Source organism: Wyeomyia smithii, chromosome 2 (assembly GCF_029784165.1).
Source record: "Wyeomyia smithii strain HCP4-BCI-WySm-NY-G18 chromosome 2, ASM2978416v1, whole genome shotgun sequence".
Lineage (NCBI taxonomy): Eukaryota > Metazoa > Arthropoda > Insecta > Diptera > Culicidae > Wyeomyia > Wyeomyia smithii.
In genome coordinates, this window is record NC_073695.1 from 273,167,014 (window position 1) to 273,179,483 (window position 12,470).

Consider the following 12,470-nt stretch of genomic DNA (forward strand, 5'->3'; position numbering starts at 1 on the left):
CTTACATAAGAAGAATTATCTTATGACTTATGAGTTGATAAAGGATCGGCTCTAAGATCAAGAATCCACTAAAACTAAAAAAGCCAGGCAACTTGAAGATCAACTTTACTTTAGAGACTGCCGGATGAACAAAGCTGATGTGAACTTGGCCTTCGATTCCAGTTCTGTGGTGATGGCGGCTGGTGATGAGACAGAGCAAGAGAGAATTTTTGGGTGTCAGGCCTTCTTATGAATTCCCAGTCATCGTAAGATGAAATTGGACGCCAAAAATCATTGTTCGATATGCGTCAAATGGGAACAGATTGTGGAACAAGTTCAATAGGCGTATTGTTGTTGCTCGTTATGTCAAATTCAACAAAACCTTGCAAAGGATTCTGCACGGAGTCTAGTTCCCATCGAGCGTTGAAAACGATGATAATGGAACGATTGAATTTACTGACGATGTCTGACTGGAGGTCACTAAAGGTCAGGACTGTCAGGAGTTCTATTCGCATCTAGATCATTATGTAAGTCCTGGCCAATTCGGCGAACGTTATACGAGAAACGGGAATTACCGGGTAACGGGATATAGTGCCATTGCTGTAGATTTGCCTCCCTCCCCAGATATTCCCGAAACGTACGACGATGTTAATTAGTATCAAGCGGTCGAGCTGAATTTCAAGGCAACCGATAGCGTGCTGGTTTTCTGCCTCTCACCGGTGAAACTCGTGGTAGTCAAAGCGGCAATACGGTCGATTCTGCGTGATGCGTGAGATGAGGTGACTCTTTGTCACATGCAAGGTGACTATTATCACGTAAATTGGAGTGGCTATCAGTACAAATCAAATGGAGAGTCATTTGTCTTTAAAGCACTTTTTACATTTTTCTGTTACATTAGGCACAAAAAAACGTGTTTTGATTATGTCCTTGATGATGCGGAGAGTGCGCATGACAAACTAAACTGCTCCGGCGCACCAAAATCACTTTTCATGTTAATCGATGCAATGGTTTTGATATTTTCAGGAAAAGTGAAGTTGGTGTTGAAATACAATGCATTTACAAAAAAAAAAAAAACGTTTCAAAGCAATGGAATATATTTTTTTAACTTGCATTAAATTTTAATTGACCTTTTTAAAAAAGCACGTGAGAAGCGGTTTAATAAAAACGTACCAAACTTTGGCAACTGCATTATTAATAACAACAAATATTTAATTTGAGAGAATCTTTACGCTTGGTCCTTGCTCTATGATACTTTGGGCATACGAAAACTATGTGGTCGATGTCTTCGTATCCTCCACATTCGCACAGATTACTATCGACCAAATTTATTCGATAGAGGTGTGCGTTTGCAACATAGTGATTGGACATTAGGCGCGAAATAACTCGAATGAAATCCCGAGTTAAATCTAACCCTTTGAACCTAGCTTTTGTAGACACTTTGGGCGAGATCGAGTGCATCCATCGCCCAAGGTCGTCTTTATCCCACCTTTCCTGCCAGTTTGCCAGGGCCATTTGTCGAGGCAGGTGAAGATACTCGGTATAGGTGATCGGTCTATCAAATATATCTCCTTCTATGGCACCCCTTTTCGCTAATAGATCAGCTTCTTCATTGCCTGGGATTGAGCAATGAGAGGGGACCCACACAAAGCAGATAATGAAAGACCGATCAACCAGCACTTCTAATATCCGTCTAATTTCTGGGAGGAAATAGGACGGGTGCTTGACCGGTTTAATCGATCGGAGAGCTTCGATAGAACTGAGGCTGTCCGAAAAGATGAAATAATTGCCTGGTGTCTTGAGCTCGATAATTCGCAGCGAATTGTGTATGGCAGCCAATTCAGCTACGTATATGGAGCAAGGTTGTACCAATTTGCGGGATATGCGATGATCCGTGTTGAAAACGCCATATCCGGAATGTCCATCCATTACAGATCCGTCCGTGAAGAAGGAACTATCTTCTGGAAGGTGACCAAATTTTGCCGAAAATATTGATGGCACAACTGTTGGTCTGAGGTGTTCGGGGATTCCATGGATTTCATGTTTCATCGTCAAATCAAATACAACAGAAGAATTGTTAGGCGATGGTGAAATCTCACGGTATGGAGCAACAGCCGAAGGGTTTATCTCCATAGACATGAACCGCTGGTATACTGACATACAGGGTTTTTGAACAATTTCCAAACATTTCTCATAGTTCTCGATTAGCATTGGGTTTGCTATCTCCGATCTGATGAGAAAACGGAGAGCCAGCTCGAAAAGCCTCTTTTTAAGTGGTAGTACTCCCGCAATGACCTCTAGAGACATGGTATGTGTCGATTGCATGCAACCTAGAGCGATAAGCAAACAACGGTATTGTATCCTCTCTAGCTTCAGCATGTGTGAAACTGCGACACCTCTGAAGCATATGCTGCCGTATTCTATTACGGGCAGAATCGTGGTTTGGTAGAGTCGTATCAAGTCCTCTGGATGAGCTCCCCATGTGGTTCCTGTTACCATCCTAAGAAAATTAATTCTCGGTTGGCATCTTTGTTTCAGGTAATTGATATGTTTTTCCCATGTGCACTTAGAGTCATACCATACTCCTAGATGCTTGAAGCTAGGTGACTGAGTGATGGGTCTTCCGGACAGAAGTAGCTCGAAACGAGGTGGTGGTCGCTTCTTTGAAAAGACTATCATCTCCGTTTTTTCAAGCGAGAATTCGATTCCAAGACAACTGGCCCAACCGGTCAGATTATCTAGCGTATTTTGCAGGCTGTTTTTCATGTCTTCAGTTAGATTCGCCGTGACTGATACAACGCAGTCGTCAGCTAACTGGCGCATTGTGCAGCCGTCCGTCAAGCATGTGTCGATGTCACTGATGTAGAAGTTGTACAACAGCGGACTCAGACAAGAGCCTTGGGGGAGACCCATGTAGCTTGTTCGTGTTATTGTTGAAGAACCGTGGTTGAAAAGTAAATGCTTTTCAGACAGCAGGTTGGTCAAAAAGTTTGTCAATACAGGGGAGAATCCTCTTTGATGCAGTTTCTCGGAAAGAATTTCGATTGAAACTGAATCAAATGCGCCTGTGATATCCAAGAAAACCGAAGTCATTTGTTGTTTGCTGCCAAGAGCCATTTCCGCTTCTGTGGCTAGCAATGCCAGGCAATCGTTAGGGCCCTTGCCCCTACGAAAGCCAAACTGGGTCTCTGACAGTTGGTTAGTTGATTCTGCCCAGTTGTCGAGCCTACGCAGGATCATTTTTTCCAGCAATTTGCGTATGCATGAGAGCATTGCAATCGGCCTGTACGAGCGATGATCTGCAGCAGGTTTGTCTGGCTTTTTGATAGCGATAATCTTAACCTGTCTCCAACCTTTTGGGACCATATTGTTCCTGATAAGTGTATTGAACAGTTTAAGAAATCGTATCTTGGCCGAATCCGGCAGGTTTTTCATCAAATTAAATTTGATCCTGTCCGGTCCTGGAGCCTTGTTCCTGCAAGACGCGAGGGCAATTGAAAATTCCAGCATTGAAAATTCTGGTTCTTCAATCGCTGTTGTGTCTCTGAATTTCTGCTGTGATGGGACAGCATCTGGGCATACCTTTTTCGCGAAATCATATATCCAACGTTCAGAGTACTCATTAGCCTCATTGTTGTCGGACCTATTGCGCATTTTCCGAGCCGTATTCCAGAGGTAGCTCATAGAAGCATCTCTGGGTAACGTGCTTATGAAATTTTGCCAGTACGATCTTTTTTTCAGCTTGTGTAGTTTAGACTGTTTCAGTTCCAGCTCTCTAAACTGATCAAAAAGTTGAATGGAATGATCTTTCCTGAATGCTATGTATGCTGCTTTTAGAGTTTTTTTCATCTCGGTGCATTCTTTGTCCCACCATTGTTTGTTAGGACGAATTTTCAACTTGTTCTTAGGGGCGGGCCTCGTCTGAGATTGCAACGCGCTATCTAAAACTAATGTTGCAAGGAAGTTGTATTCGTCGGATGGAGAAAGCTCTTCGTTTGTTTCAAGCCCCTGGGATATTATGTTCGAGAATTTTTCCCAATCAATATTCCGGGTGAGATCATACTCTACTTCGATTGTGGTAGCAGACTGGAGCCTGCTCATAATCGAAATACTTATTGGCAAATGGTTGCTACCATGGGGATCTTGAATAATCTCCCATTTACAATCCAAAGCTATTGAGGAGGAACACATAGACAAGTCTAAAGTGCTCTCTCGTACTGGAGGCCTTGCTATTCTTGTAGCTAGCCCAGGTATATTCAATAGGGTCATATCGAACTCGTCTAGTAAGCTTTCAATAAGAATAGCCCGGCTAACATCTCCAGTTGCTCCCCACGCCATACCGTGAGAATTGAAGTCTCCCAAAAGAAGGCGTGGTGTCGGAAGCAGTTCCGTTATTTGTGTTAGCTGCAGCCGATTAATATTAGCTCTGGGTGGAATGTAGATTGATGCGACAGTGAGGCTCTCACCAGCAATTGTTATATGGCAAGCAACAATTTCTATACCATCAATTGCTGGAAGAGGAATTCGGAAGAATGGGTAGCATTTCTTGATACCAAGGAGCACTCCGCCATAAGAGTTTCCGCGGTCTAAATGGACGATATTGAAGTTTTGAACTATTAGTGTTGTATCAGTTGATAACCAAGTTTCCGATAGCGCGAAAATATCGCATTTGCTATCGTGAAGCAGGAGTTTAAATTTATCTAGTTTGGGAACCAAGCTTCGACAGTTCCATTGAATGATCCTTGTTGTCGATTCGTCACTTCTGTTGTCTGGTTTAGACATCGAAGGATACGAACGCGAGGAGGGGCCATTTGGTGCTTAGTTGCTTACCCAGCATGCAAATTGTTGGAAGCCAAGCCGAAATCATACTTTTAAGAGCATCGGATAGACCAAAAGTGGTGAATATCCATTCAACAATCATTTTGAATGAAATACGTCCATCAGAAGACGGTATTTCTGGTTCCGATGACAACTTAGCTGTGGGAGCAGCTCGTTTCCCTGGGAGTTTGGGAAGTTCTTTGTCGCAATCAACCTTGAAACCTGGTGGTGGCGCTTTAGCATTTTGGTCAAGGGCGGGACCACGAGGGGTATCATTATGCGTCTTCTTCTGCTCCTTTCTAGGGAGTTTAGGAGAAGATGCACTTGGCCGTTTTCGCACAGCTCCGGTTGACGGCAGAGGTTGATAGTCCTCTTCATCATCATTGGAATCAACGTTCTCCAAACTGAAGTAACGATTTTCCTCCTGCTGTAACGCAGTCTTCAGCATCTGTGCGAAGGACTGCTTACTGCGTAGTTTGGTCGATTTTTTTAGTGCGTCAGAGCGTCGTTTGTATTTTGCACAAGTTTCAATGTTGTGTGGGTCGCCACCACATAGAGAGCATTTTGCCTCCTGTTCGCTACAAGCGTGGTTACTTTCTTTAGTTTCCCCACACTTGCAGCATTTAGTTTTGTTGCTGCAGTAGGTTTTTGTGTGCCCTAGCTGCAGACAATTTGTACACGACATTACTTTAGGGATAAAAAAACAGAAAGTGACGTCTACAAATCAGGTACGGGATGCGCTTGCTAGCCGCAACCCCGCGCTTGTAATACCTATTTATGACTTTTTAAAAGATATCAAATATCAAATTTGATTATCTCCTTGCTGTTTCCGCCTATTTTTCCCAACACAACTACCCTCAAAAAGTTTCACACTAATTCTGTTCCTTTTTTTTTCTTTCTTGTGTTATTTTTTTTTAGAGAAACATGAATCATTGCTTCTTTCTGAGAGACATGATCCACCAAACTTAGGTATAAATTTTGATTTCGAAGAGATAAGGCACCATCACACCTCAATGAATAGTATTAAGAATTGATATTTAACATAGAGAAGAAATTTAATGTTATTGTTAGTCGTAGGTTTAAATGACATGTATTTTTAAATTGTATTTATAAAAAAGAAAAGATGAGAGGGTTTTTATGCCTGTTTGAGGAGGAGCAGTCGGGATACAGGCTCTACTCAAGCTGGCTTTTCCCTACTCCAAAAGACATTCGGCCCCGTTATGCTTCGCGGTTGGGCCTAAATAAATATTAGAGTTATAAAAAAAAAAAATATTTAATTTTTGTTTGCTTCAAACTACCCTCTTGAAAATGTTACGCTTTTTAGACTGAACAACAAACCTCGAGACCAACCAGAGATTTTACTTCTGACACAAGGTTAAAAAAGTAGCTGAATTCAAAATAATAGAATAATAAACCAATAACTAAAACAACAAGATTGTAATTTTTATTGTCATAGTTTCTCGTTTCCCTTACAAATACAAAGCTAACCTAGTAACAAAAGGTACAACGTTCTTTTGGCATAAGTCGTGTCGAGTGTTTACGCGTCTCTAATGTTACGGTATGTGTGAGTGTGTATGCACGTATGTATTTTACACGTGCTTTGTCGGACAAATAATGTCACAATAATACTTTCGATTTGCCTTCAATTGATCACTTCGCCTATCCTTACATGCTACTTAATGATCCGAAATGATGCATTGAAGAATGGTTTTTTGTTTTCTCTTTTTTTGTTAAAATTTTTTTCGTGAGGGGGGTTTCGGTGACTGGTTACTATTTGTACAACCAACAAAATCAACAAGCTTAACAACGATGAAATAATGTCAACAATTGCACAGGTCCCTTAATCACAACGGTGTTGATCGCTTTGACAGTTCCGTGAGTAGTGTAGCAGATCGATAGTCAAAGGCAGAGTATTAAATAATGTACAATTAAATAACAACTGGTTCTACGACACCTAGGAGTAAGTCAAATCTAACGAAATAAGTAACGATAAAAAGAAGCATAACAGTCGCATGAAGTAATGAAGGTTATGAACATGACTTTGCACACCAAGTGGGTCGCCCAACTGCGCTGGAGCTTTTCTCTAGATCAGCTTGAACTCGCTCTTCTGGTGACTAGGCGAAGCTTCCCGGTGCTTTTTGCTGCATTGCGTGATGAATACTCGATTTTATGTACACCTTCTTTCGCGCCGATCTCACGCGAGAGATCGGTCGCTTGATAGAAGGAATGGCTAAAACTATTATTCACTGTCATATCCGTTAGTTTTTCTTATTTTCTAGTTCGAAGTTTCGTGGGACGCCGCGTGCACACTTTCGTAACTGACTTCAGCGTGAAATCCTTGTTCGTCGGCCGTATAGCGAACGTTTTGAACACGACCATCGGGCAGCAGGATATGGTATTCGCCTCGGGTTACACCGTTGTCTCGGTTTTGGATGTGACCGAAGTCATTTCCAGTGTGGAAATCACGCACTCGATAGCCGAAGGCGTAGCCTTCCGAGTCCTAAAAAGAAAATTCGTTCAGAAATACTCAGTTCTAACAAAAAATGGTGAATTTAGTCGATACTCACGTCTATATCCTCACTGTCCTCGTGTTGCAGGTGGTGGAAATGGTGATCCGGGTGTTCTTCGTACTCCTGATGGCGCGGCTGGCTATGGTGGTGTTGACCCTGATAGTGATGATCTGGTTGTCGCGTTTGGTACTGGAGACTAACCGGTTGCGGGGTTGGTAGAGCTTCATGCAGTTCTTGATAATGGGAAGCACTGTGACTGTCGGTGTCTGGCTCGTAGCTGTTGCTTTCGATTTGCGGTGGTATTGGTGTCGATCCAATGATGTAAGTGGCGTGAGTAGGAGTTGCAACTGTGGGTCCCACCAAGTCAGCATCCGAAATATCGGAAACAACCTCTTTGATAGGGGTGTAATCTTTTGTCATTGGAACCTGCAGCTGGGGGTTCATCTGAACCGTGTGGTATAGTGCACTGGAACCGTGGTCCTCGTACAACACTTTAGGACCATTTTCGATCTTTACACTACGATAACCGGTGGTTTTCTTTGGTTGTGGACTTGGAGTGGATCCGTCATCTGGGAACATAATCGGCCCTGTGCTGTCCTGTGGTCGAACTTTGGTTTTCATCGTTTGCAGCGGTTGTTGGTTTCCGATTGGAATCGGCATACGCAGTAGATTGTTCAGACCTCGCAGCTGAACGGTCGGTCGTTTACCGATCAATGCCGATAGGGCTGCTAAGCTGCTGCCAGTGTTTTCGTAATTGTCAGACGATTCGCTGGGTTTTGTTTGCTCTACGTGATTGTGCCCATAATAGGATGGGTGCTCGTGTTGTTCCTTCGAATCGGGTACGACAATGTTCAGATTGTGAAACTGTTCGCTCTGCTCTTTCGGTTGTTCATAACGTAATTCAACGGGACCGTAGGGATTGTTGTAATTGGATTGACTCTCACCAGAGCTGCCTTCTGGACCGGTAGGATCTTTGTCGTAGGAAATTGAGATTGTTGGTTGGACGGTTATTTTTGTTCGCGGTTCCTTAATTCGCACTGGAACGGGAACCTCTTTAATAACGTACTGGATCTTCGGTTTTTCCTGTTCGGATACTTCTTTAGGGCTACTAGAATATTCGTAAGCAGTTTCTTTTGAATTTTGATAACCAGTCATTTTTTGACTTTCCATCGTTGGCTTGTAGGTGTTGATGTATTGTGGACTAACGACTAGTGGTGAATAATGTGCTTTCTGGTGAAGCCTCTTCTGGCGATGAACATTCGAGGATGACCACCAAGTTCCGGGATTGGATTTCTCTGGTTTCAGATTTTCCATCGAATCACTTTGCATCGACTTACTTGGAACAAAACCAGACTCCATCTGTGGACTAGGTATAAATTTTGCTTCCTTTGGGCCAGAGCTAGTAATCTTGGTGCTGGTTGTTGAGCTGTAAGGTTTCTTAGCTTTCGGTTTTTTATCACCGTAGTAATATTTGGTACTTCCTCTTGCAGTTTCCTCTCCAGCGACTTTTACGTTCATTCGTTCATTCTCCTGGATTGCTATATCGATTGCTTTTTGCACCCCCAGCGGTAAGTCCCCATAGTTTGCCATCTTCTTCTTACCTGGCCTAGCAACCTTCACCCGACGGGTTTCCTCAGTAGTCATATCCGTTTCTTCTTCCGGATTGTCCCGTTTCTCTTTTTTGCTCTCCCGTCGTCTAGCTTCCGGTCGTTCAGTCATGTCTTCTAGCACTGACCCTCTCGTGTAAGAATCCGACGTCGTGAAAGGCATTCTAAGGTTTGGATTTTCTTCCATCATTTGCTTGTGAAAAAGAGCAGCATCCCGATCCGAAACTTTGGCATCTTTCAACTCGAAGGAAACCATTTCCCGGCCTTCTCTGTTGGCCGATTCCGCCGATCGTCTTCTTCTGCTATGATGAGACGCGCTTTCCGGGTGCATCTGTGATTTTTCTGTCACGGCGTCCTTTAGTTCGAAACGAAAAAAATCTCTAGGGACCGGTTCGACTCGCTTCGGTTGTCGGTCTTCAATCTGCCGTTTGGTTCTTTGCTTCGTCTCCCCTGAATCATCGGTTCGTTCCAAGCTTGCTGGATGAAAAATCGCGTCATCCACGGTAAAAGCAAACATCTCCTGCGGGACAACGTTCACCTTTTTGGAATGGCGTGGCAAAGACGCCGCAGGGGTTGTCTTTGCCGTCGAAGAATCTAACCGCTTCTTACGTCGCATTACGTTGAGCAATTGGATATTCTCCAACCGAATGCGGTCATATTGTTTCTCCTCGTGATTTTGGTACCGTTCGCTGGATGTCGCCTCGTTCGATGACACCACCGTGACTGCGGCTTCCCCGAGCTGCCGGTTGCGTCGATTCAGGTAGGCTTGCATGCCCTGGAAGGATGAGGGAAAAATTAGAGGGAGATATTGCTACATTTGGTGGTGCTATAAGGTTAAATGTTTCCTAAGAATTCGTTTGACACCATTTTTACTTTCAATATGGGTCATTCCTTACGAAGTGACCACGAAAAAGCACAAACTTGGACACGACCATCACAGATTTTGCTCAAAGTTGGGAGAATTATTCATCTACTGTCACTTTGGAAAAACCCCAAATTTGGTGTCGATTGGAATAACCCCCGCTCTGTGGGACCCCCCTGTTAAGTCACGCCTTTTTTTTGTTAAAAATCTCTTTTTTCTTTTTCTTACAATTCATAGACGTAAGATGTCCGAAAAATACTGATACATGATTTTTGAAGAAAATAAACCAAGGAATCCAGAAAAAATATAAGTTTTGACCGGAAGTGTTGCCAGATAAATTATATGTGTATTTGAAAATTAAATTTACATTTTTCGGCAAATGCAGCCATTTTTATTTCAAATTTGATAATTTCATCGTGTTTCTTGGAAAATTTCACATAAGAAACAACTATCATCCCCAGGTAATATGAGCCAATCTCGAGATATAACATTTTTACAAAAATAGTTCTGAATTTCGTAATTAATTTTTCGTAAGAATGTTATATCTCAAGATTGGCTCATATAACCACGGGATGGTAAGTGCTTCTTACGTGAAAATTTCCGAGAAATACGATGAAACCATCAAATTTAAAATAAAATTAGCTGCATTGGCCGAAAATTCAAATTTAATTTTAAAATACAAGAAAAATCTATCTGGCAACACTTCCGGTCAAAAATAATATTTTTCTGGATTCCTTGGTTTATTTTCTTCAAAATTCACCTATCACTATTTTTCGCGTGTCTTACGTCTATAAATTATAAAATAAAATAATTACGAACTTTTCAACTTTTTTCGTAAAAATGTTATATCTCGAGATTGGCTCATATTACCTCGGGATGATAGTTGTTTCTTATGTGAAGTTTTCCAAGGAACACGATGAAATTATCAAATTTAAAATAAAAATGGCTGCATTTGCCGAAAAATGTAAATTTAGTTTTCAAATACAAAAAAATAATTTATCTGGCAACACTTTCGGTCAAAACTTATATTTTTTCTGGATTCCTTGGTTTATTTTCTTCAAAAATCATCTATCAGTATTTTTCGGACATTTTACGTCTATGAATTGTAAGAAAAAGAAAAAAGAGATTTTTGACAAAAAGTAGAAGGTTATATCTGACACACAACCGCATTATTGACGTAGGACTACTCCGAGTAATCGTTCATTGACACACAACACAGTGAGCAAGAGGAAAGAAAACTAGAATTACCACATCTTTGATTTTTACATGCTCAAATCATTGATTTTAATTTCTTCACAGCTCTATTTTCATTAGGTTTCATTGCAACGACATATCCAGCACAAAGCTTCTCCCTACCCTCACCCCGCGAATGACAATACTGGCTCGTTCTTGTCTTGTTAAAAAAATATAACTCTCCATTGAAAACGGTGGTGGCTCTGAAAAGGGCCGTTTAAATTTATGATGTGGCTCTGAAAAGGGCCATTTGAGTGTTACATGTAGCTGAAAGAAGGGGGTCCAGTAGGGTCGTTTTTTTTAGTTTCACTGTTAGTTTCTTCTACTTGTTCACGGACGCGCTTCCGGTGATTCCGCAAATATAACGCCTGTAACCACTGCGACATAGCGATAAATATACACGCTCACTCACTGGAAGCTAGATTAAAAATGAATGAGTCAGCTGTGCTACAGGATATTGGAAGTGATTGACATTACAAGTGATATTTTCTGATGCGAAAACATGCAGCTAAGGAAATGAAAGAAAAATCAAACCGGGCGGAGCTTATTAGTTGCCAGTGTGCGAGTATAAAAGGAAAAAAATCGTCCGCGCGTTCAGTCATTTCGCATTTTCAGCTAGACCTGTGCGCGTCGCGGTCGCAGCATTTCTGTTTGCAGTTAGCGGACTCCCGATGTTCCTGTTTGCACAACTTTAACACGCAGTTCACAAACAGTCTTTTTCAAGACTTTTATTAAATTTATAAAGAAAGTTAATTCAATTTTACTCAACGATGGGAATTTCGAGCCCAGTGAATGGACAGTGAATAATAACAGGTTCGTTTTGCTTCAGAAACGGTGCGCTAGCTTGTTTCAACCGGCAGCAATACTGTTGTAATGTAAGATCAAAATCGAATTTCATGGCTATTAGTGTTTTAAAATCGTTTCTGGGGGTTCTGACGAGCAGTGGCAAGCCGTCATAAATCAAAACTTAAATTGAATTCATTTGTCCTGCCGCAGATTGCTTGAGATAATTTCTCATTGCGTGTGATTGCGGGAACATATGCAGCTAAGGAAATGAAAGAAAAATTAAACCGGGCGGAGCTTATCAGTTGCCAGTGTGCGAGTATAAAAGGAAAAGAACCGTCCGCGCGTTCAGTCATTTCGCATTTTGAGCTAGACCTGTGCGCGTCGCGGTCGCAGCATTTCTGTTTGCAGTTAGCGGACTCCCGATGTTCCTGTTTGCACAACTTTAACACGCAGTTCACAAACAGTCTTTTTCAAGACTTTTATTAAATTTATAAAGAAAGTTAATTCAATTTTACTCAACGATGGGAATTTCGAGCCCAGTGAATGGACAGTGAATAATAACAGGTTCGTTTTGCTTCAGAAACGGTGCGCCAGCTTGTTTCAACCGGCAGCAATACTGTTGTAATGTTAGATCAAAATCGAATTTCATGGCTATTAGTGTTTTAAAATCGTTTCTGG

The 12,470-nt window shown here is 41.8% G+C and overlaps 1 protein-coding gene across 1 annotated transcript in view; it reads right to left on the reverse strand.

Moving 5' to 3' along the window:
- Positions 1 to 6,237: 6,237 nt before the first annotated feature.
- LOC129725013 (uncharacterized) overlaps positions 6,238 to 12,470 on the reverse strand; it is a 38,883-nt gene continuing 32,650 nt past the window's right edge. Inside the window, exons 3-4 of the mRNA XM_055680374.1 lie at positions 7,362 to 9,686; positions 6,238 to 7,294 (exon numbers count right to left, since the gene is read on the reverse strand). Of these exons, the coding sequence (XP_055536349.1) occupies positions 7,070 to 7,294; positions 7,362 to 9,686 (2,550 nt within the window). The 3' untranslated portion in view covers positions 6,238 to 7,069. The remainder of the gene's footprint in view (positions 7,295 to 7,361; positions 9,687 to 12,470) is intronic.